Raw genomic sequence first — 25,810 nt, 5'->3', positions numbered from 1 at the left:
GTTTTATACGTAAACATGCGTCTATATGCTCAGCGACGGTGAAATATTGATTAGCTTCTAAATGTTTTCTATTTTTTGAGTTCCTTGAAAAGTTGTTTGAATAAAGAAACATCGTTCAATGTCCGGTTGCCCTGGTTACCCCCACCCTATAATTATCGCATACACTCTCTCTTCCCTTGAATCCAAACTTTTTCTTTTATAAATCCATCATGCTCATACTCGAAATAATTGTCCTTATTTTCTTCCTGTTCTTCATTAGTTTTACAAACTTTTACTCCCCGAACTCTAAATATGCTCTCGTGAGAATAGAAGATGACGATGAGGATTGTTTATCCGTTCAACTGATCAAGCTGCTTATTGTGATGTGAGTGATAAATTATTGATTGAAATTTAATAAGATTTTTCAGAGTGACCAATATCTTGTTCTTTCGTGCACGATTTATTCCAAGATGGTTATTGAACTGGTAGAGGAACTTTTTAATTCATAATTGTTTTTCTGTCCCGTCTTCTTTCCATCATTTTCTCTTTCCCTGTATCAGCGTTATACATAAACGTTTCCTATCCCGTGATCGTATTGATCAGCCCGCCCGTGTCAAAAAATATTGAAAGAATGAGGATACGCAGATAATTAGCTAGCTAGGTGTCGGATGGTCCCCCTAATGAGGGCGCAGGTAATGAGAGAGGGGAGAGCAATATATGTTACGGATTTTACGGATCGCTTGGACTGGCAGAAAAGGGCAATTAAAAAGAATGTGAAACTGAAATTAGCTAATCTTGAATCTAAAAATTTGAGTACCGCTCAAAAGTATATTACGTTTTGATTTTTTTCTTTTGAAAAGGTGTATCTTTGAGAGTGTGTCATGCTAATACTGATTGTCCCATCAACTAGATTTTTAACGGATCGTACAAATCAAAAGAAGAGTTCTATTTTTATAGTTGACAGCTTATTTGTACGGACACTCCCTAGAGAGTTATGGTTATTTCATGACGACAGCTCGAAAATCGCACCGTTTTGCACTGAAATGGGTTGATTTGAAGGAGAAATTACTTTGACGATACATAACTTGCTAGGGAGTGTTTGTACAAAAAAGTTGTCAACTGCAAAAATAAAGTTATATTTTTGATCTCTACGATTTATTAGTAATGTACTTGATGGGTCAATCAGAATTACCATGAAACACCCTCAAAGTTCAATTTCAACTGAAAACGGAGAAAATTGATAGTTTTTGTCCGGTACTGTAGCTAGCTAGGTGTCGGATGGTCCATAATGAGGGCGCAGGTAATGAAAAAGGGGATAGCAAACAGAAACGCAGAAACGTTAATATTTACAGTAGTGAGCTGAAAGTAACGAATGTGCTACGTGGTTAACGGGTAGAAGACGTCGGCTAAAAAGAACCTAAAGCTATATATTTTTTATCGAGAAATCCAAAGTTTCCTGAATTTTCAAAATTTCCGACTTTTTTTGGAACTGTTTTCCGTCGGAAAAATTCTGATTTACGAAAAAATTTCGATTCCGAAATTTCCGAAACTTCGTATATTGTCATGATGATAAAAAAGGAATTTGTGCAGATTCAAAAGAAATTGCTGCAAAACCGGCCAAAAAGTTCCGATTTCCAATATTTTTAGTTCCGCATATTCCTGGCTGTAACTAGTTAAGGATCAAAGTTGTTAACTGCAAAAGCAAAGCTCTACTTTTGACAATTACAACCAATTAACATTTGATAATTTGCAATACTCATCCCAGAACTTCAACACCCTCTAAAACTTGAACGAGTCTAATTTTTATGGCTGTAGCTATTTCAGTCAATCGATCAAAACTTGCCTTGTTTAATGACTCCCCCTTCTAATCTTAGTGTCTTCCCTCTATCTTCCCTTCCCCGATTTCTTCCTCCTTCCCATCCTGTTGCTCTCCCCGAAGAGGTGAGAGAAACCGAACAGTTTTCTCCACGCTTTAGTTGCGCAACAGCAATATGCACGGCGACCCCTATCCCAATTTCCACAGAATATCAAGAAGACAACCTACTCAGTTATTGCGTCATAGACACCCAAGAAGTGTGTCTCCGAAGAAAAACATAGAAGTGTTTGGGAGACTGGACACCTGCCGCCAAAGAAAAACTTATGAGAAATAAACATTCTGAAGTTTTGACGGTCATTTCTTCATGAGAAGATTTGAAAATGGAGTTTGGAGGTCAGAAGGAGAGGAATTGAAGCTGGTACAAGAATATGAAGAACAAGGAAATAATGGGATGGAATTTGAAATTGGACCGGTCTTGAACACGCTCAGAACCGTCGGGACGGATGCAAAATTGTGCACAATTTTTTTAACAAAATTTCAGAAATCCATTGTACACTCGACTTCTAGATGAAGTTTGAAATCATAATCGGAAATTTGACTTTTTGAAAAAAAAAACGCAAAAAAGTCAAAATTTCCTATTTTTGTGCTAAAACTCGACTCTATATATATATATATATATATATATATATATATATATATATATATATATATATATATATCAAAAATAAGCCCGGTCGACCCGAATTCAAAAGTGGGAACTAATTTTCTAACAAAATTTTTTGAAACTTTCTGAAACTTTAGAGTAAAAGTGCTTAAATTATCATACACATTCCCTTTTGACTGAATATTAATTATTTTTTGAAAACTACTTTTTTTTCAAAACAATTTCAAAATTTAACTATTTTTGATTTCGGCCTGTGACAAGTCTGATACATATCAAAATATTGACATTTCGACTTCAATATTACTTATACCTGTGTTTTCAATTTTTGTTAAAGGTAAACATTAATTTAAACCGTTCCAATTTTTTCCATGACTCACCGTTGATGTCTGTCTAAAAATTTATTTCTTGTTTTGTTCCTGTTCCCCTTTCAAACTTTAAACCGATCACATTTCGATCTCTAATCCTTTCATTTTTCTGTTTTTAGACTATTCAAAAATACATTTCATCTCTTACGTAATATACAAACTTTCCCATTTCACTGTCCTCCTCTCGAGCCTCCCATTGACGCCATCCAGCTCTTTTTGTCTAAACTACACTCAAGTCTCTATTTCTCTATCACCAATCTCTCATTGTGCACGTGAGAAAACTCTCCCCGTTGCCTAGACAACTATCACGCCGCCCGTTTTTTGTGCTGCTCAAAAGCTCCGGCTCCCGCTTTCATTTCCTCTCTTTTGAATGAGTCGTCGCCTTTTTTGGAGCTCTTTGCTCCTATTCTCTTTTCTTCTGAATCAATACGATGCCAAGGGAAGTTCTGGTGGAGGTCGTGGATCAAGTGGAGCCAGGAGTAGCAGCTCGTTCAGCTCGAGCTCACGAAGCTCCGGCTCATCGTTCGGGTCTTCAGGAGGGTCGTATTCCAGGCCAAGTGTCGGGTCAAGCAGTTATAGGTAAGTGGGTTTATGGTTAGGCTTATTTTGTTTTGTTCTCGCTTTAGCTCTGGGTCCGGATCCGGGTCCCGTAGCTCCGGTTCTTCATTCTCATCATCATCCGGAGGCTCTTTTTCTAAACCAAGTACCGGAACTAACCTTTATAGGTACGTAGATTTGCCCAAGTCTATTCTGAGTTAGTACTTTTCTCATTTAGCTCCGGGACCCATAATTCCATTTCTGGATCAAGCTTTTCTTCATCATATTCTAGACCAAACATTGGGACTAGCAGTTATAGGTATGCATCCGTCCGTCTCTATCTGTGATTTCCAATAGTTTTCACTATCAACTTTTCCTATTTCTCCAGATCCGGCAACGCCCAATACAACACCAATTTCCGTCAAAATGTGTTCCATACCACCACAACCACGACTATGTTCTCCTACTCCCCACTGACACACACTCACGTCATCATTTCTCCGGTCACACCGCTCTAGTGAGTTTGCTACCCTGATTAAAACAACACCTGTCTCCGTTTTCAGCTTTGGCAGCTATCATTATTACTGGGGAGGTCACTATGTGCATACACCCGAGAGACCTCAACAGTGCGAGTACACGATTACAGATGATGATCAGGAGTTGAGAAATGTGAGAAACATCACTTTTTAAACTCGATAAACTATAATTATGTTTCAGGTGACATTCTCAAATGGCACCAAACCAACAACTCTCACATTTGGATGCAAAAGTTCAGAATCTTGTTGTGGACTGGAGTGCTGTACCAGCTCCTCGACATGGATAACAATTATGTAAGCGTCTAGAAATTACTCACCTTTCCCTTCTGACTTATTTTTTCAGAGTCATAATTGTGGGAATTGTCTTGCTCATTGTCGCGTGCTCCTGGTGCAACAAAAAGGGCTACTGCCAGAATGAGACCGTAGTTACCACTGGAATCCCGGTCATCGCTACCACCACCACAACCACCCATAGCTATACCACTCAAGGACCCCCTCCACCACCAGGATTCCAGCAATTCGGACCACCACCAAGTGCTCCAATCTACAGTAATCCTCCAGCCTACAACAACTACGAGCAGAATTCTCCGTACGGCGGACGGCCGATTAGCTGCGGACAAATCCATACGACTTATAAACAGTGATCTCTGACATTTCCTATTTTATCAATTTAATCAGATAAAGCCAAGTCTATATTTCTCTTTTATTTTCGTTCTGTGATAGTATCACCTAATGTTCTCCGACAATTTTTCTCCAAGCATAACTTATGTACATATCTAGCCTCGCCCACTTTCCGCGCGCGGTTGCGGGGCGGAGTCTCCGATATGCCACGCCCCTTCCGCCACCGGAAGATGGTATATAACGATCACTACCCCCCTATTCTCATCATTCAATCCAATTGAATTTCACAACGATGCGCTCGAAATCTGTCGCTCAACATCGTCCTTCTCTATACGCCAAAGCTGCCCGGATTTCTGCACCATGCTCAGGAGGAGTCAAGCCGCCTCACCGCTATCGCCCAGGAACTGTCGCTCTCCGAGAGATTCGACGCTATCAGAAGTCAACGGAACTACTCATCCGCAAGGCACCATTCCAACGGCTTGTCCGGGAGATAGTTCAAGACTATATGACCGAATTACGCTTCCAAACTTCTGCTTTTTTGGCAATGCAAGAAGCCTCGGAGGCTTACCTGGTTGAGATTTTCAAGTTGTCAAATCTTTGCGCCCTCCACGCCAAGCGAGTGACAATCATGCCAAAGGATATTCAACTTGCCAGAAGAATTCGAGGAGAGCGATTCTAGACAACCACCGAACACCAACGGCCTTCTTTAAGGCCACAAATACCAAAAATCCAACTTTTATCTTGAAGTAAATAAATAAATAGGTTTTTTTTTTCAATTTCTCCATGTTTTCTGATCTTTTTAGAAAGTTTTCCCCTGGACAACAACGCCATCACTGAGGACCTATGAAATCGTCTGCTACAGTAATCCAGAAGTTACAGTATTCCGGAAACTTTCCCTAGGAAATACACCTTTTTTGAACTTTGTTGAGGAATTCAAAAATGCGACTTTTGTTGTTTGAAAAGGTTCGTTTCCCAATTTTCTGATAACCCTATTTCCAGTTTCCGCCAACTAAACTCCAGTATACAGTATCCGGCCAAAGCATCCAGTATACAGTGCCAAGCATCCATTATACAGTATCCTCCTAAATTTGAAGTTCTCAGTTCTTCTCTTTCTCTCTTTACTACCCGATACTACCTCAATATCCCCATCTTCCTTCTTCCTTCTCTTCATTGCGGTGGCGGGGCGGAGAGGCCACGCCCCTTCCGCCACCAGAACCCGGTATATAAAGAACACTATTCCCCCTCATTATCATCATTTCAATCCAATTGAACTTCACAACGATGCGCTCAAAGCCTGTCGCACAACATCGTCCTCCCCAGATGCTCATCTGGACACCCAAATGTGCTCGCAAGATGGCACCAGCCTCAGGAGCCATTATGAAGCCTCATCGATACCGCCCAGGAACTGTCGCTCTCCGGGAGATCCGAAGGTACCAAAAATCCACGGACCTTATTATTCGGAAAGCCCCATTCCAACGGCTTGTCCGAGAGATCATTCAAGATTATTTGATCGACTACCGATTCCAGTCTTCTTCCATTCTTGTAATGCAAGAAGCCTCTGAGGCGTACTTGGTCGAGATATTCGAGTTAACGAATCTCTGCGCCATCCACGCCAAACGAGTCACAATCATGACTAAAGACATGATGCTAGCGAGAAGAATCCGAGGAGAGCGTGCTTGAATTTCCATTTTTGGATCTTAAGACCGTTTCAATTCTCTAACCAACTACCGACCCCAAAGGCCTTCTTTAAGGCCACAAATCTGAATAATCCAACTTTCTTCTTGAAGTAAATAAAAAAATAAATATTTTTTCAATTTCTTCATTTTTCTGAACTTTTCGAAGAATATTCGCCTTAAGACCAATCCGCAGAACCCATCGGGAACAAATCCAAAAAATCCTATTTTCAAAACACCAGTCGGTTTACGTCGCCTGACGGCGTAAATCTTTGTTAATCCGGAAAGGGGCGACACGTTTGGAATCCTGTATTTTTTTCTGAATCCATTGATATTAAAAAATCTCTCACTTCGTTTTTTTTAGAGAACAGCCCGTGTCTTTTTATGACGTGGCTCAATCCGGAAACGGACAACACGTTTGGAATCCTCTATTTTTTCTGAATCATATGGTATCAAAAAAAAATTTCATGTGGCCACATGGGTTCCAACCTACTACCTGTAGTCAACGTTGCCTAACTTGCCAGATCGGACGCTGCGACGCACCGACCTTAACCACGCGACCCAAGGGAAACGGCGCCCGAGGCGAGGAAAGAAGAGCCGACGCTTTGCCGACCGTCTCTCCTCCTTCTCGGCTGTCGATTCCCGCATGCTTTATCGCTCTTTCTGTCCCAGAAGACGTCATTTTGAACGTTTTGAAAAAATAAAAAGACGGGCATCATTAAGAGAAAATTTCCGATCTTTTGGTCCAACTTTGAAGAAAATTGGTTCAGTAGGAAGGGCGGTAGGAAAATTTTTAATCGGAGACAGTATTGTCGCAACAAAAAAGTTCCGACATTTTTTCCCCCTCGGTGTTTGCGGACTCAAGCCAAAATTTGATAATTTTGGCTTGAGTCCGCAAACACCGACGAGGAAAAAATGTCGGAACTTGTTTATTTCGATAATAGATCGAAAATATTTTTTTGACCCACTTCAATCCTGCTGTGGCGAGGCGGAGTCTTGATACGCCACGCCCCGCCACCGGAGAAAAGTATAAAAGGATCACCCTACTCCCTCATTCTCGTCATTTCAATCCAATTGAAGTTCTGCAACGATGCGCACCAAACAAATCGCTCAACGACGTCCGATGATGTCAATGCCACTTACCAATAAAGCTGCCCGGAAGTCCGCACCTGCCTTAGGAGGAGTCATGAAGCCTCATCGTTACCGCCCAGGATCTGTCGTTCTCCGAGATATTCGAAGATACCAAAAGTCGACGGAGCTACTCATCCGAAAGGCGCCGTTTCAACGACTCGTCCGGCAAATCGCTCAACAATGGGTGATCGACATTCGTTTCCAGTCCGCTTCAATCCTGGCGTTGCAAGAAGCTTCTGAAGCATACCTCGTGGAGATCTTCGAGCTGACGAATCTCTGTGCGATTCACGCCAAACGAGTCACGATTCTCCCCAAGGATATGCAATTGGCAAGGAGAATTCGAGGAGATCATTTGATTATCAAGTACTGAGTTTATCAGAACTTGATAAACACCCAACGGTCTTCTTTAAGACCAACCCACCGAACCCCAACGGCCTTTTTTAAGGCCACAAATCCAATATTCCAACTTTTTTCCTGAAGTAAATAAATAAATATGCACTTTTTTCAATTTCTCCATGTTTTCTAAACTTTTCAAAGGTGAAACCACTGGCTGGTTTACCGACTCAATGATTAGATAATAACAATTATATATTTTTGAGTATTTTTAACACTTTTGAGCCAAAAATTGAGACTATTTTGTACGAATGTTGGTGAATGACAAGCTTTTCACTATTAGAAGAATTTGTTTCTCGTCTTATCTTTCTGGTGGCGTAATAAACTGCAGAAATCATTTGAGTCCAACTCTCTCCAATGCTACTTGTTCAAAATATACATGTTTTTTCTATCCAGAAAATTTCTCAGTGATCTATTCAAATCAACAAAACTTGCTTTTTCCCCCTTTCAAGTTTAAACCTCTTCTTATGAAAAACATTAATTCATTTTGAATTTTTTGCTATCCCTACTACAATACAACCAAGTCAACTGACTTAAAAGGATCTAACAAGGGAATGACCCTGAGTGTGACCCGAGTTTCTCAACGATGTTTTCACCAAAAATAGGCCTTACCGAGACTAGAACAACACTATATGATTTAAGCGCAACAAACTGAGGGATATGTTTCAAGTCTTCTTTGTATCTTATAGTCTCTTATACTTTAAAGTAAATAAATAAATAAATCTAAGTAACTCGTTTCCAGCGAATGGCAAACATTTTTCATTTTTTCGAAATTTTTTGGTCGAGTCACTTTGAGACATCGTAACTTTGTTCATTTTGAAGGATTTTATAAAATTCAGTATGTTATAAAAAGGAAAAGATGTGGGCTAAAAAAAAGCTAACTGGACTATTACGAAAACTAAAACCTATAAAGATACGAGTCATAAATGTGAAAATTGTCAGTGCTCATGAAATCAGAAAGTTGCCATTTTCGAAAAAAAGGTATTGGGGGACCATGTCTATTCGATTTCCCGTGTTGAGTGAGGTACACATACATGTTCAAATATATGGCTCACCTTTCATTTTAGAGAGTTATAACAAGATTTAGAACAAGGAAAATCAATCAAGTTAAGTTTTTTTTTAAATAATACAGAGACACAATCTATCGCTAGTTGAATCAACGTCCGTTTGTAATTTCGGCTGAACTCCCGACAATAAAATAGAATTCTCTCGGGGAATTATGAACAAAAGCTCTTTCTCCATCGGAATCTCTATCCACGTACTTGCGAGTAACTATACGTCTCTCCTTCCATTCGTTATGACCACTTGATACTGTTGACAATCTTCTGTAATGGAACTTTATTAATTATTTTCTTAAATAAAATGATTCGAGATCTCAGAACATCAGAATGTCAAAATTTGCGCCTTCAGAAAAAAGTATTGAAAAAAATTTCAACTTTTGGAATCCGTGATTAATCGTTGTGAAACTTACTAGTAAGTAATTCTCGAATGTTCAAATTTTACAAAAATCAAACGAAGAGATTCTTCATTGAAGTATTATCAAACATAATCAAACCTTTCTTTCCACTTGAGGACAGTATAGTCTAGCAATCGTCGAGCACCAGAATCTTCCATTATTTTGGCCATGTCCCAGTTTTCGTTATAAGAATGACAAATATAAAGAAATTTCAAGTTTCGGAATCCGAGATCAGACTTCCAGTCGTACAGAAACTTGATAATTGTAGATTGTTGAAGATGCACTGATATCAAATTGAGAGATTTCCCTTCGAAACTTCTTAGAATGTCATCTCCACAAGTTTCGAAACAAGAGACAATCAAATATTCAGTCTGATTAATCACTGAATTCCGACACAACTTCAGTGGACCCATTCCATCGAGTGCAATGTATTCTTGATGTGGAGATTTTCTGAAACATGCTTCCAACTTCTCTGCATCTGTTACAGCAAGTGATGCAATATGACTGTACTTGATATTTTTCAGACTCGGTGGCAATTGACGATCATATGATCTGAGCTCGTAATTCACAGAAGATCCAAATAAATCAAGTAAACAATTGTGAATTCCTTCGATTATGATTGTTCTCCGTACTGTATCGAATTCCTCCTTTTCAGAGAAATTGTTCGGCCTGAGAAAATAACAGTTCAATTGAAAGTTTTTAAAGATTATTGTTCATAAGTTTTTAGCTCCTGATCCACATTATTTTTCAGGCTTTATGCCTAGCTTTTTCTGAGCCTTTAGCAGTTAGCACCAAAACAAATAATTTGAGAAAACTCACCGAAACGTGTCTACTCGGCTAACTCCAAACACTTCCATTGGAGAAAGATCTAGCCTTTCCCAGGTATCATATCCTATACCGATATACATTTCAACAGTGTCAGAAAAGGCACAGATATCGATTGATTCAGAATCTGATAAACCATACCTGATAATTTTGATTTTACTCAAACGAGACGTTTGGATTGCTCGGATTAGATTGTTGGTCCGGTTAGAGCATGATGATAGTATTACAAGATCTTCCAATTTGAGATACACAAGTATTTCTTTCTGAACCAGAGTCGGAAACTTCAAAAATAGCATAACAGTATTTCGCTGAAATGAAGAAAAGAAGACTAATGCCGTGTGTGTATGTGACTAATGCAGTGTGTGTATATGAATGATGTGTCACACTACAATGCATCTCAGATTAGACAGATTAACGATGTTTGCTATGACCGACCCTTTTTTATAGTTTAATCGATCATACCTATCTTATCTCGGGTACTTGCATGAATTTGCTCTGAGAAAAAGGAGAAAGGTGAAATATCTTTGCAGCGCGTATGTGAAGGACGTGTCGCCCTGCACGGTATTCGAAATTTCCAATTCGCTGAAAAGTCCAAAAGAGCGCAGTTGCATCACATCAAATTTTAAAAAATTTCGCGAATTTTTGAAAAAGTGATAGACCGGAAAATATCCAAGGCCTCCTGCAAGGGGTATTTGACTTTAGAACTCGGAAGAATAGAACTGTGACAAAATAAAACTGTGAAAATATAGAACAGACTAAAATAAAAAAAATAATAAAAATGTGAAAACATCTACTATTTTCCATGAATTTAATGTTTTTCGTCAAAAACAAGATTTTTTTTCACAGTTTTTTTCCTATAACTACAAAAATTTGTCATAAATAAAAAATTTAAATTGTTGCCGAGTTTTCGAAACATGAGTAGCCGAATTCGGCAACCGGCAACTTGTTGCCGCACAGCCTTGCTTCACATGTTTGTCTGACGTTTATCATGACTTTTACATTAATTAATTGGCATTCGGTGATTATTTAAATGTATTCAAACAATTTTTATGAACCAATGTTTTTTTTTTCAGTTTGGACCTGGCCAAAATTTTCAAAGTATGATGAGCGATGTCTTCATTGAAATTACAATTACCGCACATAAATAATGAGACAATTCAATCCTTCTGCTATTTACCCTTCACCCCAGCAGTGGTAATCCGAGGATGACATTTTGCTCTGTCTCTCTGTCGTCTCTTTTTAGTGAACAGTGTTCTCCTGTGCACCCTCCATTGTCTTCTCGTTAATTTTGTCTGTGGAAATCAATAAATGCCCCGTTCAAATACGTCAGAAAAGCTAAATCCATGGGATATTATTCGAATGTTGCTGAAATTCATCTTCTGTGCATTCTGGTTTTACATTGAGCTACATAGTCGATATACCAATTTTTCTCCGTTTTGGTTAACAAACTTTGCCACTTTTCACATTGCACTAATTTTCTCTTATGGTTCTATTATAATATTCAGTATTATGGAAAACTACAATAAGTCAGAAAACTTATTAGTTTTTTACTGTTTTTTTGTGACTTTCATGATTTTGGTAGTTCTTTTTTTTATATCTCAAATATTTCTGACGAAATTCAAAGGGAAAGTTCAAACAATGGATCAAGTAATTTTGGGACTATTCGGAATGATCCTATCAACTTGGGTAATGTATGGATGTCTTATTGCATGGAGATTTGAGTTTTATAAGACGGTTTGTTTGTGAGTTTTGAGTACCTATATAATTTTATTGTTTTTCAGGCTGCCATCTTTATCTATCACATTTTTACACTTGCTATGTATTTTTCTTACATTTCGTTTTGCAACTTTTTGACCAATTTGTACATTCGTCTACCTTCGGAAAACAAACCTTTCTCTGGATTCAAACTCTACGTTTTTCTATTCGGAGTGTTTCATACAATGGTTGGCGTTGCAACGGTTTACATTACGGTAATTCTAGAGAAATGTGTTTCTTTCACTAGTTCTTATTATTCTTACAGAAAATCTGGCCAGTCTGTATACTACTTCTAATCGCTTCATTCGTATTTTGTATTGATGCTTATTCGTGCTTCTTCACTGACACATATATGCTATGCGAGCACCGAACATTCAAATACGAGATGAAAACTGAATTACCAATTGATGGAATCATTTGTCATGTAGTGGTTAGAAGAAACGTTGAAAAATCGAAAGAATTACCGGAAGGATGGCAATGTGAAGACGAGCTGAAATTGGACAATAAATGGTATCAAGAAGAAATTTGGAACGTTGATAATGTTTGAAGGATTTTATTCTATTAATTTTTTAAAGTTTAATTTTTTTTTTAGAAAAAATCTTGTAATGTCTAAAATCCCAACCATCCAAACCCAAGAGCTCACGAATCCACATGGGTGCGAGGCGTAAGGTCCGCAACGAAAAGTTTTGATTTTACCGGCCGAGTCGCGATACGTGTGTATCGCGTTTTTCATTGAAAGATACGACAATCACACGCTAAACTTGAACTTGACACTCAGCCAAGTCCTTTTTGCCGCCGTGCCAACCGCTGAGCGACGGAGCGCGATTATGCGACCTTGCGGTTTGCACCCCTGTGCGAATCTTATGAATTTGAAATTTTCCTTTCTATAAATAAAGCTCTCATGTTTTTATTACTCAGTTATGTCATTATATTACAATTCGTCAAAAGCAGACACATAATGCAGGGAAAAAATATGAAAATTGAAGAAGAGATCAAAAACTGATAGTGAACCAGGTAATATTATTTACAGAGCAATCCATTTGATGAGCAACATGATTCCCGCTGATATCAGACCGGCAACGGGTAACGTCACAACCCAAGAAATCACAATATTTCGGAAAATCGACCACTTGATTCCTTCACCGGAACGTATCGAACCGACGGCGACAACACTACCAACCTGAAACATTTTGAAGGAAAATTTGATCTAAAACATGTTTTTGACCTACCAAGCAATGAGTGGTACTAATTGGAAGACCAATTTTACTGGCGAGAAGAGCAGTCATAGCAGCTCCAAACTCGATGGTGAAACCACTGGCTGGGTTGATTTCAGACATTTTTTGCCCGACGGTTTTGATGACGCGATGGCCGAGACACCAGAGACCGACACAGATGGCAAGGACTCCGTAGAGAAGGACGTAGATTGGGACCTGAAAAAAAGAATAGTTGAAAACGTGGGGTTTTTCAAGAGTTTGTGAAAAGAGGAAGACTAGAGTGCCTAGCTACTCTGCGTCTCATTCGTTCTTCTCACTTCTTTTCTTTAAAGACGCGTGTCCCAAAAACTAGAATAGCAATCAAAAAGTTGTCAACTACAACAATGTTAATCAAATACAGACAAATATTTTTGTAGTTGAAAACTTTTTTGTAGCACGTCAGCTTTTGAGATATGCGCTTTGAAAAATAGGCGGCCAAGAGGGAGAGAGACGCAAAGCAGCTATACTCTCTCGTCCGGTCCTCTTTAAAGACGCATATCACTGAAGTGGGCGGAGCTATCAAAAAGTCGTCAACTACACAAATGTAAAGCTAGACTTGATCTATAAGAAAATATAAAATTGGAACATTCGGGACATATTTGTGACACCAAGAGAACATCTCAAATTTGACCATTTTTAAAGGGCGCTCCACTCACCGATTCCTTCTGTTCCGTTGACTTATACCGGTAAATTGAAATCAACGCTGCCAATGGTGCGACAGCATTGCTGACATCATTTGCTCCATGAGCAAATCCAGCAAAACACGCTGTGAACACTTGAATAGTAGAGAACAACTGTGTAGTGCTACGACTGTCAACTCGAGCTCTGTCTGGCATGAGCCACATGAAAAACTTTCTGATCTTTCCTGGCTCGGATTCAGGTTTTGGTGGGAGCGGTTGGGTTTCTCCTTCTGCAAATTCCTTGAGCTCCGTTGTCCCACGACCGGATTCAATATCAGAGAAGATTGGTGGAGTTGGTGGCACTTCTGAATCCTGGATCTTTGCCCGGATCCGGGGTTTTAAGACGAAATGAGCAAAGGCAGCAGCTAGCAGTCCCACTCCGATGACGATGATAACAATACCCCAAGCTGGGATCTGGTCGAACTTCAGCACTAGAAAGGAAACAGGATTACTGTAAGAATTGAAAATGCAGATTCTTACGTTTCGATCCATCCCAGAAGATCATGAGCGCGTTGAAGGCAAGGCATACAAAATAGAAAACTGGGAGAATCCGGAGACCACTTTTCACTGGGTTGGCCGTTCTCAAGACAGTGTGGTCTACTAAAATATAAATGATAGAGGAGATGATTCCAGAGAGGATTGGGGAGATGAACCAGGAGGCCACTGAAATTTGAAAAATTAGAATCCTGTTAGAAATTGAGGAATGATGGATACCAATTTTGACAATAACCATCCATTGAATACCATTGAATCCACGAAGAACGACGGAGAAACCGATTGTGGCTCCGACTAATGAGTGAGTGGTGGAGACTGGCATATGGAATACGGTAGCGATCATAAGCCAGGCGGCGCATCCTGGAAGAGATTTTATAGAAAATGGCAAACAGCTCCACATTTTTGCACATAGTTGACAACTTTTTTGTTTGAAACTGTTTTAGGAAGCTACAGTACGGCTCAAAAGTACATTAAGTTTTGATTTTTCAGTTGAAAACGGCTAACTTTGAGAGTGTGTCATAGTAAAACTAACTGTCCCACAAAATACATTTTTATGAATCGAACAGATCAAGAGTAGAACTCCATTTTTGTAGTTGACAACTTTTTTGTACGGACGCTCCCTAGCAAGTTACATATCGACAAAATCATTTTTCCCATAAATCGACTACTTTCAGTGCAAAAAAGTAAGATTTTTGAGCTGTCGTCTTAAAATGACTTTAACTCTCTATGGAGCGCTTGTACAAAAAAGTAGTCAACTGCAAAAATGAAGCTCTACCTCTGTTCTATAGGATTCATAAAAAATTTTACTTTTTGGAACAATTATTGATACCGTAACACCCTCCCAAAGTTGGACAATTTCAACTGAAAAAGGCAAAGCTCAATATACTTTTGAGAGGTACAGTAGGTATCAAAAACTTGATAAATGTTATGAACCCAGTTTCTGGAGTCAAGAGGACTGTAACTGGCTAGAGTGGCGTCCTGCCAAAAAATTGTTGACTAGAAAAATGAAGATCTAGGTTTGTTCTACAACATATCAATAATTTGGATGGATAGAATGACTCAACTACAGTACTCTTCCTCTATCCTCTGAATCCTATTCAGAATTTTCAATTGAATACCGGTACTTTAAATATAAACGACCCTCTGACGTCATTACTCCTAACTCTTCACTTTTTTAAAAACCAGACCCCGTTCTGAGTCATCTCAACCCTGATGTATCCAGGCATCATACCTCCAAGAATCGCGACTTGTCCCAATAGCAACTCTTTCGGATCATCCGCATACTGTGAAGTATCAACGACACCTTTCCTCATCGTGTCGATCACACTCCACCCGACTAGTACCGATCCAAGAGTCTCGAATATCGACGCCATTATGTAGGCTTGGATGATAGTGACCACGCCGGATCCAACAGAAGTACCAAACGCGTTTGACACATCGTTGGCACCCATACCCGCTCCCAGCAGGAACGCCAAGATAATACCGACGATAAGCGCCCATAGTACAGAGCTCTAAAAACGAAAAAAGATTACTGTAGTAAAAATATGAATATTATACCTGATCAAAATTTGCGACCGTAGTAGTGATGTCAGACAACAGGGCTGTTGTGGTGTCCATGTCTGAAACTTATGAAAATACGAATAAAAATTATGATTTTTTTCAAAGATCAAAAAGAAAACAAGTGGTCGTCTATTTCTGTCATGACAAGTAAATGGTAGTTCTCTGTGACATTTATATCAAACAGAGTTGGTCGCCGGGTGGTTTTATTCGGAAGAGGAGATGTCATAGAATGCGTGACGCGAAAGTGAGCAGCAAAAAGTAAATAGGCGACATGATGATAAGCCGATTTTTGATAGTTTAGGCGAAGACCATTAGGAAAAAGTTTATTAGGAGGTCTTCGTGTCTCACATGTGTTTGTAAATTGAAAATTAAAAAGTGACGATTGTGATGAAAAGAGGAATCGAGTGATCAACTGAAAGAGTAGAGTGTCTTTGAAAAATATACAAAAGATCAGAATTGTTTGACAATAAAAACGAAGAAGAACCAGTTTGTTTTGAAAGTTTCGAACAAGAAAGTGACGTTTTCTGTAGGTTAGTCAGAAATCATGATTTAGAAGGCGTTCCGGGGTACGGAAGTGGTAAATTTTTGAGGATTAGGGGGAGGAGGGGATTAGGTTTGGAACGGATATATGATCTGTCAAAAAATAAAAATATTTATTTTTTTTGAATAGTACAAAGTCACTCTCAATTTTTGTAGTTATTGGCTTGGCACAGGTCTCACAATTGCGCGCCTCCGAAATCCCCTTCAGAAATGTTTATTTTTCTCAGAGTCTCTCAATTTCGCACATAATTTTCTTCGCTTTCGGTAGAGCGCGGTTGTAAAAATCGTGCCGTGCCCATAAGAAATTTTTGATAGCAAATGGACAGTAGTCAAATAAAGATCAAAAAGCGTCGAAGGTGCGCCAGACACGATCAAAAATAGAAAGAAATGTGTCGCCACTGACGCATTATGTTTTCAATCCGAGTGCATATGGACTGGCGCACCTTTAGCGCGTTTTAGGAAAACAAATCTCTGATTTTCAAACGTGTCTGGCGTATCTTTAGCGCGTTTTTGAGAACTAGAAACGGGCAACATGCACATCCGGGCATCTTGACTAACCTTGGATGTAAAGTTCAAAAAATGATTATTGGCTGGGGCGCTTTTGACGCGTTTCGGAAGACCTGCCTTTCTTTGATCGCGCGTATCTCAAGAACGTTAAGAGCAATCAAAAACTTGTCAACTACAAAAATGTTCTTAATACTTTTATCACTTTTTTTGTAGTTGACAATTTTTTTTGACATGCTAGAAATTGTAGAGTTATGAGTTTTCAAAGACTGTCAACTTGAACTGTGGAGTGCTCATCTTCAAACGTCTATATCTCAAAACTATAAGTAGCTATTAAAAACTAATCAAGCACAAAAATTATGTACAAAAATAGATCTTTCTTTTTGTAGTTGCCAACTTTTTGATAGCTATGCAGGGTTTTTCGATATAAGCCTTAGAAGATAGCTTCATGTACTAGGACTATGAGAAGTTGGAGTGTCTACGCTGAATTAAAAGTTAAAAATAGAAAAACTATTATAAAAACATTGTGTTGTAAGATTTTCATCATGTTATACCGTTATATTATTCCATTATTTTTATTGCTTATTTTTTGAAAACACACACACATTTTAATGTATATTTTCCTGCATGGTCACCAGTCTTCCATTTCATTTATAATATAATTTGATCGAATCAACATGCATAGATCATAAATGAACTGAATCATCATGTGTATGCCGGAATCATAGTTTGTGTAGGCATACGACTGATAAAAAGGTCTTTAAAGGAATGCAACAAATAGACAGAAGACAGACACACAATCGGAATACCCCCCTCTCCCGATATGTTGTATGTACATATCAATTTGTTTTCTTTCATGCTCTACACTAACATAAAGAAAAGAACGATGGGAAAAGAAGATGAGTAAATGTGTTTTTTTCGGCAAAATTATAGAGCATGAAGGGAGGAGAGGATACGGAAATGCGGATAATTCAACTAGTTGAACGGCAAGGGGAAAAACAGACAAGGTTGTTTATTGAGGCTGACTATGTCAATAGGGGGATTTATGTATGGAATTGGTTTTTATAATAAAATTTTTAATGGTTGTTTTCTTTATAGGAAAGTTCAAAAGTTTTGAGAACTAGTTTTTAAAATTCCATGTTTTTCCTGTGCAGATACAGTACCGCTCAAAAGGTTATCAGCTTTGGCTGTTTTCACTGGAAAATGACAAACTTTGACAATGTATTTCGGTGTCACCTAAAAGTCCGACGTATTTCATTTTGTATAGGTTAGACAATGCCAAAATAGCACATCATTTTTGTAGTTGACCATCATTTTTCTGTAGGGACACTACCATGAAGGTTACAGATTGTCAAAGTGAAAAGCTAAAAAAGTCGGTTTCAGGGATAGCTATGAATACTTTTTCAGCTTTTCACTTTGACAATCTGTAACTTTCATGGTAGTGTTCATACAAAAAAATGATCAACTACAAAAATTATGTGATATTTTGACTCAGTTCAGCCCATACAAAATTGAGTTCATCGAACAATCAGGTGACACCGAAATACACTGTCAAAGTTGGTGATTTTCCACTGAAAACAGAAAAAGTTGATAACCTTTTGAGCTGTACTGTGTATTTCTATCACTCCGATTTTTCGTAAATCGTACCCATTTTTGATCTTCATTTTTATACTTGATCTTTTTTTGTACGATCACTCTCTGATTAGTATATCAGAAAATCAGAAATTCTTCCTTGATCCATATGATATGAATTTGATAGACGTGGCCTCTTTTAAAGATTATGAAGAAGATCAAGAAATCAAAAGTGGGGGTTTAAAAGATCATTCATCACTAATCACACTTTTGCTAGCTATCGGATAATTTGTGACATTTTGGAAAATCACGACTGGAAACTATGGGGTACATTTTGGATTTTGACACAATTTCATTTACAGTACTGGTTTAAAGTATAACAAACTATAGGAGACTGTCATTCGTTGAATATGTAGATCTCATTTAGTTGTAGTTGACAACTTATTTCTACGAGTGGTCACGGGAAAGTTACAGTCAGACTTGAAAAATATCGGCCCGGAGTCAAACAATGTGCCAAAATTTTCGATTTTTTTCAAAAATAGTCAAAAATGTTATGTACTTTTGAGTTTCATCGATATTCAAAAGCGTAGACAAAATTTGACTTTTTTGCAAAAAAAAAGCAAAAACTTTTTAGAAATTTCAAAATTTCAGATTTTTGTAGTCAAAATTTCAGATTTTTGTAGCCTGGGCCGACCGGGCCGGGCCTAGGCGGTGAAAATTCTCAAATCGGCCCGGCCCGGCCCGTTGCAAGTCTGTTTATAGCTTATAGATTTGATATACATGTCGTACTAAACTGAAATCCACTTGACAATAAATGGTACTGTGACAAATTTTTAAAGTTTACATTTTTCCAGAAAACATTAAAAAAAAACACTGAAAAACAGGTGCTGTAAGAAAAACACTATAAATAAAGCAAATTTAAAAATATTCTGGAGCCATAGAATTTTCTGAACCCATCGGTTTCTCAAATACTATCAAAATTTACCGCAAAGAATCTCAATTACCACATGTTTTGCACGTTGCGTCCAAAATCCGTGGATGAAATCAACAAAAACCTCAAAAAGTTTAATTAAATGCTCAGGGAAACTCAAAGAACTTGCAACGACTAAACAGGAAGACTTGCCATTTTCAACCCTTGATTTATACCCAGTTTCCAGAAAAAAAAACAGAAAAAGTAAGTTCGAATTCAATATACCAAAATCATAAGTTTGGAATGTGTTCCATTGTCCAAATTCTCTTCTTTTGTCGAAATTTTGTGTTCCTTGTGCCTCAACTCCACCCTGTTTTCCTTTTTCGTGCAATGCAAACACTTGAATCTTTTCCGATGGTCACTTTCGGCTCTCTTGCTCCAATTTGTGGAAATTTGTGACCGGAGACTATCAACTGATCTTCGTAAAATGTTAACAGTGATGTCTTTATATACAGATGTGTAATCTCAAGTACAAATACACGTTTCTCTACTTTTTTTTTGGTTTTCTTCTTCCTCTTACCCCCTAAATAAGATGATGGGGGGAGAGGAGAAACTAAACGCAAACCGATTCGGGTTTCCCCTCCCAGTGATGTGATCTGTTGCATTTGTGATACTGTGTTTCTTTGTTTCTGTAGAATAATTAGTGGGGAGTGGTGATGATGTTCAACAATCATGGGTTTCCACTCATATCTCAATCGCATTATATCCGAAAGAATGCGTATTGTGTGGATGACTGAGAAGAAAACAACAAAACGGAATAGACTATTCATATCCTTTTTGCGATAAATAGTCCAAAGGTCGAAAAACATGATCACACTGCAAAAGGTGTGCACTTTTGAGATGACCTTGATACATGGTTCGGTGTCATCGACAAAAACAAAAAGTACACACAGTCTGGACAAACAATGGGAGTTGTTGTGTAAGGCGTTGTTTAGGGTGCCCTGAGTCCTTATTTACAAAAGGAAAATTTCAACACAAGAATTGATAATCAACTGAAACCATATGTAAGCTGGGAAACTTCCAAAAACGCGTCCGAGGCACGGCAGAAAAGTTTTTCTAAAAACGCGCCAAAGGCACGCCAGACAGAAATAATTTTTTTTTCGTTCAACTTTAGGTGTGTCGGGTTGTCCAGATGTCCGGATGTCTCGACATTTTCCAATTATCGAGAAACGCGCTAACGCTGCGCCAGACCGCAAACATTAGAGTTTTCTTTTTCAAAAACGCGCTCGAGGCGCGCCAGACACTTTTTTTTGATTTTTCTTGGAAATTTCATGTTTGTCCGATTGTCCGGATTTCCGGAAGTCTGGATGTCCGGAATTTTTCCAAATCCTGAAAAACGCGGTGAAGGTGCGCCAGAACGCAAAAACTGGAACTTTTCAAAAACGCGTCCGAGGCGCGCCAGCCACTTTAAAAAAAATATTTTTCTTGGAAATTTCATGTTTGTCTGATTGTCCGGATATCCGGATGTCCGGACTTTTTCAATGTCCCGAAAAACGCGTTAACGGCGCGCCAGTTTGTCTGATTGTCCGGATTTCCGGATGTCTGGATGTCGGGACATTTCTAAAATCTTAAAAACGCGCTAACGGCACGCCAGAACGTAACCATTGTAGTTTTCCAAAAACGCGTCCGAGGCGCGCCAGACTGTCATCTATTTATTTATTCTATTTTTATGATGTCTGGCGTGCCTTTGACGCGTTTTTAAAGACAATTTTTTGTTGAAAATAATGCAATACCGTTTTATCAAATTTTCAAAAAGTCTGGCGCGCCTTTGACTCGTTTTTGGAAAATATGTGTTTGGGGGCATTTTTTGATGTTTTGGATCGGTTTTTTTTTGCGTTGAAAAATGAAATATTTCAATTTAGACAATATTTATTTCCGAATAATATCAGAAAAGATACACATAATAATTATTCAAAAAAAAAATCAATCGGTTCGATGTCACATTCAAAAGGTACCCGTTTCGAGAAACCGGCTGAGAGAGGTAGGCGGGGAAACATACAAAAAAAATTTCGAATAAAATTGCTTAAAATGATTTTTTCGACTGCTCCGGCAAAGCATAAACCGCATCCAAATAACTATGTGCGAATTCATGAACCAATGAACGGTCCGGAATACTTTGTGCCAGGCCGTAGATGGCTGCTTCACTCTTTTTATCGGATTCAGATACTGGCTTCGTTCTGACGAATTCGACGGCGGCTTTACAGTCAGCAATGAATTCCTCGGCGAGCCCCGGGTGGGTATGATTCATGGTGACCATGATGTGAACACTATAATAAAGAAAAATAAGTATTTTGAAAGATCGAAAAAAAATCTAGAAAAAAGTTCTAAGCTCACTTACCCCGATGGGAATTGAAGCCCGTTCAACTGCCAATGTCTCTCCTTCATATAATTATGGAATCTATACAACTCCACACTATCATCTGTAGTCCAGCTAACAATGCATACATCACTTGGTCCTTGCAGCTTAATCCCCTTAATTCCAGCCAATCCATCTCGAATTTTTCTTGTAGTCTCTACGATCTTCTTCGCATTAGCCTTATATCCATCCTGTGCGTGATATAGCATAGCTGCCCAGCACAAAGCAATATTGTGTCCAGCTCGGGATCCCTCCATTGTTGCAGACGCATAAATACCTCCCTGCCAGTCAGCATCACAGAAATATTGGTTATGAAGGAGTTCCTTGTTTTTGTACAACACGACCGAGGAACCTTTCGGTGCTAGCCCATACTTATGACTGTCTGCCGAGATCGAGGACACTCCTGGGACACGGAAGTCATATCTGATCGCGTCGTCTTCAAGGAAGGGAAGCAAGAAACCACCGAGACAAGCATCAACATGAACTGGAATATCGTACTCTAGACCAAGTTGTCCGATTGCTTCGATATCGTCAACGGTTCCGAATGGGAAGTTAGGCGCGGATCCGACGAGCATGCAAGTGCGGCTATTTATCGCAGCTCTCATTTTAGTCAAGTCCACTTTGAAGGTGACTGGGTCGACTGGAATCTTGCGGACTTTGATGCGGAATGTCTCGGCAGCCTTGAAGAATGCCGCGTGGACGGATGACGGGACAATCCTGAAATGAAGAAATTAATGTTCATCATTATCATTCTCGTTTGCGAAAGTCCAATGGGTGTAGGTTTAGCTGCTGTGATTTGTGTCTGATAATCATTGATACTTACATCTCGGTGTACTTTTCTCCTCTCTTCAACAAACGATTACGATGAGCCAGACACGCCAAAAGAATCGAAATGGATCCACCGGTAGACATGGTTCCACACGTCTCCTCATCACCATTCATCATATTACAACACATGCGAACAACCTCTGCCTCCATAATTCTTACTCCTGGGAACAACTTTGGCCAGAGTGGGTTAGACCACGCGAACCGCCCGAACACTTCCTCGTACATCTCTCTCTCATCCTTATCGTCTTCACGGTTGAAGACTGCACCGGACACTCTTCCCTCCAAGAAAGCGGGTCCCTCGAGGTGGTCATAGATAGTTGCTAGCCGGAGAACCTCTTCTCTACCAACTGACTTCACTGGGATGGTGCGGAAGTACTCTGTAGTGTGGTCCGGGATTTGCAAACTTTTCTCAAGTTCCACTTTCACCTCGTCGAGTTGTTTCTATAAATGGCAGCATTTTATCAGTTTATGCTTTATTTCACTCACGTCAATCATTCGTCTTATGAAAGGTACTCGCTTGACTGTGGTGAAAAACCATGTGCTGATGCGTTTTCGGATGCCTGGAATAGAAAAGAACAAAGTTTAATCATTGACATTTTACTTTATCAGTCTGGGTAAGGGGTGATCATTGAGGCTGACTAATCAAACTAGAGACGAAAAAGAGATCAGTCTGACCAATTGTTTGTGACCTGAATATTCCCGAATATATCACGGATATGCCCTTTTATTGTCTTGTGTTTGAAACTACCAGGACTATGGAGACTACAAACTACAAAGGGTCCGTACTGATAAGACACTTACCCATATCATCAAGTTGCATATGTCGCAAATTAGTAAGCACATAGGTCACAAAAAATGTGGTGGCAACCAGAGCAATCGGGTTGTATTTTTGAAGCTCCGTTACCAGGAGGTTTTTTGCCACGTAAAGGTTTTGGGTTAGGACTTCCATGATCTGGAATTATAGATAACAGTTATGTATGAATAGATAGAGGACTATGAATAAAAACGAATAAATATTATCCAAGTGATAACTCAAAAAGTAGAATGATGAAAGTGCCTCTCCACTCAACCCATTATATAGCTTCTTACTCAAAAGAGGCGGAATCCAATTTGACGCGTATGTGTGTTTCAGATGATAGCAGGCATCCTCGACCCTCCTCCTTTCCATTCTTATCAAACACTTCACTTATCACTTCTCCTGGAAATAGTGTATAGAATGGAGAGTGTTTTGTAGCGCACCATACCATATTTTGTGACTGAACATGTATCTAGTATGATCGGCGGCGCGAGACTCCGCCTTTCGTAGGAAACATGTCATACTGTAGAAAGGTTGATGTGAAATGAAAATGAAGGGCCTTTCACGACGTCACGACGTCTTCCGAATCGGTTCAATGTTCAGCATCCAACTTTTGATGAAGAGATTTCCTAAGAGGACACCTCTCCTATCCCCGAATTCTAAGAGCGAAAAGTCTGCGGAGAAGAAGAAAATGAGATTATTATCTATTCAGAAGGGGGAAGACAATGAAGACCTGCAAATTGAGATGCTTGCAGAAGATAATTCATCATTTCGTACTGTGTCTGTCTGTCTCGAATTGCAAAAGCACTTTCGATCAGAGGACGCCTGTATTTGCCTGATGACTGTCTAGCAACAAAGATCAATGTTGTATAGTTTTTTGTGTCACTAATTGTAATTACTTTTTTGTTCCTTAATTGGAAATTGTTTCGGTGTACTGTAGTTTTAGTTATCTGTAATTTATTTTAAGGGTTACTTTTAAAAGTTGCGTTTGTCAAAAATCTGAGAAATTGGTGTACAAGTTTTAGTGGTTTCTGATGAACAATTTCTTCGTTAAAATCGTTTTGCAGAGATTTTCCCTAGGGAGATATTAAAGTGCATTTTTAGAGACTGGCGCAGTTTGTGGAGCTTAAATTTATAAAGTACATAAAAAAGTTGACAACTAAAAAAGTTCAGATCTTGGTTTCAATTATAAATAATTTATACCATATACAGTACCGGTCAAAAGGTTGTAAACATTGTCAGTAGAAATTGTCCAACTTTGAGAGTGTGTCATGGTAATTATGATTGTCCCACAAAGTAACGTTTTATCGGATCGTACAGACCAAGAGTAGAACTCCATTTTTGTGGTTGACAACTTTTTGGTGCGGGCGGTCCCTAAATAGTATTGGTCATTTCAAGACGCCCTGAAATTGGTCGATTTGAGGGAGAAATTACTTCGTCGATATGTAACTTGCTAGGGAGTGCTTGTACAAAAATGTTGTTCACTACAAAAATGGAGCTCTACATTTGTTCAGTACGATCCATTAAAAATCTGTTAGATGTGACCATCAAAATTATTATGACACGCTCTCAAAGTTGAACATTTTCAACTGAAAACGGAAAAAGTTGACAACCTTTTGACCAGTTCTATATATTCTGGGCCTTATTACTATACTGTACGTATCAGCTACAGATTACTGTACTTCTCTGCAAATTTACCTCTCCTCAATACCTATTTTAAGCACCCCTCCCCCCTTTCTAATCTTCTGATTCCTGGTGCTGATCACTTCCACTATGTACTCGATGTCATACATATGTGCACTTCTCGAAAATTCGTATCTAACTGTGCTCAACGTCTACCGGAAACGCGTCTTACGAAATTGTAGCAGAGCAATGAGGGAGGCTTAGTTTTGACCATTACATGTCATTTCAAATTGCAAATTTTGAAGAACATTGATAATTATTAGAAAAAACTATCGAAACAACTTGCTACATCGCGAACACCTTTTTTTCCTTTTTAGTATCATATAATCATTGAAAAAATGAAAAAAAAAAAAAAAGATGAAGAGATCGTGTGACTTCCCCCCAAAATGACATCACCTCGTAACCGTAATAATTATTGACGTGAACTGGGGTACTGAGAATTTTTTAAAGATTGAAATAGATTTATAGAATCTATAGATATGTACGTACAAATACATTCAGGATTTCGCTTGACCAATCGAATAATTATTTATGGATGTGTATCGTTGGTCAAGACAGGGAAAGATTCATATCACTCAGAAATCCGTTTCATTTCTACGGATTTCATTGCCAGGATATCTCGAAGATATCCTGACTTCTCCACAATTTTCTATTGATTGTTTAATTTTCCATTTCTTTTATCTAACCCGGAAAAGTGATAAGCGTTTTTAACGCCACATGCATGCAATTCATCTACCATTAAAGTTTGTGTCAGTGAGAATCATACTAGAGACGGTTTATCACTTCCAACTGAACAGCAACGAAACAAGATCAACCACAAAA

The 25,810-nt window shown here is 38.7% G+C and overlaps 9 protein-coding genes across 9 annotated transcripts; 6 read left to right on the top strand and 3 right to left on the bottom strand.

Annotated features, from left to right (window-relative positions):
- Positions 1–3,255: 3,255 nt before the first annotated feature.
- Positions 3,256–4,541, top strand: GCK72_017186 (uncharacterized protein; the record flags this gene model as incomplete). The annotated part of the gene is made up of 7 exons (XM_053731941.1): positions 3,256–3,403; positions 3,451–3,549; positions 3,600–3,690; positions 3,750–3,878; positions 3,925–4,030; positions 4,079–4,191; positions 4,241–4,541. The coding sequence occupies 7 exons, from the start codon at positions 3,256–3,258 to the stop codon at positions 4,539–4,541; spliced, it is 987 nt and encodes a 328-aa protein (XP_053580854.1).
- Positions 4,542–4,810: 269 nt separating this feature from the next.
- On the top strand, positions 4,811–5,197 carry GCK72_017185 (uncharacterized protein; the record flags this gene model as incomplete). The annotated part of the gene is made up of 1 exon (XM_003096463.2): positions 4,811–5,197. The coding sequence occupies one exon, from the start codon at positions 4,811–4,813 to the stop codon at positions 5,195–5,197; it is 387 nt and encodes a 128-aa protein (XP_003096511.2).
- A 602-nt stretch (positions 5,198–5,799) lies between these two features.
- GCK72_017184 (uncharacterized protein) lies at positions 5,800–6,198 on the top strand (the record flags this gene model as incomplete). Its single annotated transcript, XM_053731940.1, has 1 exon — positions 5,800–6,198. The coding sequence occupies one exon, from the start codon at positions 5,800–5,802 to the stop codon at positions 6,196–6,198; it is 399 nt and encodes a 132-aa protein (XP_053580853.1).
- A 1,083-nt stretch (positions 6,199–7,281) lies between these two features.
- GCK72_017183 (uncharacterized protein) lies at positions 7,282–7,692 on the top strand (the record flags this gene model as incomplete). Its single annotated transcript, XM_003096438.2, has 1 exon — positions 7,282–7,692. The coding sequence occupies one exon, from the start codon at positions 7,282–7,284 to the stop codon at positions 7,690–7,692; it is 411 nt and encodes a 136-aa protein (XP_003096486.2).
- A 1,179-nt stretch (positions 7,693–8,871) lies between these two features.
- GCK72_017182 (uncharacterized protein) lies at positions 8,872–10,079 on the bottom strand (the record flags this gene model as incomplete). Its single annotated transcript, XM_053731939.1, has 3 exons — positions 8,872–9,040; positions 9,271–9,840; positions 9,991–10,079. The coding sequence occupies 3 exons, from the start codon at positions 10,077–10,079 to the stop codon at positions 8,872–8,874; spliced, it is 828 nt and encodes a 275-aa protein (XP_053580852.1).
- Positions 10,080–11,634: 1,555 nt separating this feature from the next.
- GCK72_017181 (uncharacterized protein) lies at positions 11,635–12,298 on the top strand (the record flags this gene model as incomplete). The annotated part of the gene is made up of 3 exons (XM_003096410.2): positions 11,635–11,730; positions 11,778–11,966; positions 12,017–12,298. The coding sequence occupies 3 exons, from the start codon at positions 11,635–11,637 to the stop codon at positions 12,296–12,298; spliced, it is 567 nt and encodes a 188-aa protein (XP_003096458.2).
- A 58-nt stretch (positions 12,299–12,356) lies between these two features.
- On the top strand, positions 12,357–12,935 carry GCK72_017180 (uncharacterized protein; the record flags this gene model as incomplete). Its single annotated transcript, XM_053731938.1, has 2 exons — positions 12,357–12,415; positions 12,782–12,935. The coding sequence occupies 2 exons, from the start codon at positions 12,357–12,359 to the stop codon at positions 12,933–12,935; spliced, it is 213 nt and encodes a 70-aa protein (XP_053580851.1).
- GCK72_017179 (uncharacterized protein) lies at positions 12,776–15,796 on the bottom strand (the record flags this gene model as incomplete). The annotated part of the gene is made up of 7 exons (XM_003089478.2): positions 12,776–12,931; positions 12,981–13,181; positions 13,661–14,115; positions 14,165–14,347; positions 14,399–14,539; positions 15,411–15,690; positions 15,737–15,796. The coding sequence occupies 7 exons, from the start codon at positions 15,794–15,796 to the stop codon at positions 12,776–12,778; spliced, it is 1,476 nt and encodes a 491-aa protein (XP_003089526.2).
- Positions 15,797–21,348: 5,552 nt separating this feature from the next.
- On the bottom strand, positions 21,349–23,458 carry GCK72_017178 (uncharacterized protein; the record flags this gene model as incomplete). Its single annotated transcript, XM_003096443.2, has 5 exons — positions 21,349–21,592; positions 21,664–22,398; positions 22,505–22,950; positions 22,996–23,069; positions 23,311–23,458. The coding sequence occupies 5 exons, from the start codon at positions 23,456–23,458 to the stop codon at positions 21,349–21,351; spliced, it is 1,647 nt and encodes a 548-aa protein (XP_003096491.2).
- Between the last annotated feature and the right edge of the window lie 2,352 nt (positions 23,459–25,810).

Source organism: Caenorhabditis remanei, chromosome V (genome assembly GCF_010183535.1).
Source record: "Caenorhabditis remanei strain PX506 chromosome V, whole genome shotgun sequence".
Taxonomy (NCBI): domain Eukaryota; kingdom Metazoa; phylum Nematoda; class Chromadorea; order Rhabditida; family Rhabditidae; genus Caenorhabditis; species Caenorhabditis remanei.
The sequence above is the reverse complement of the archived record's forward strand: the minus strand, read 5'-3'. Positions and strand labels throughout refer to the sequence as shown.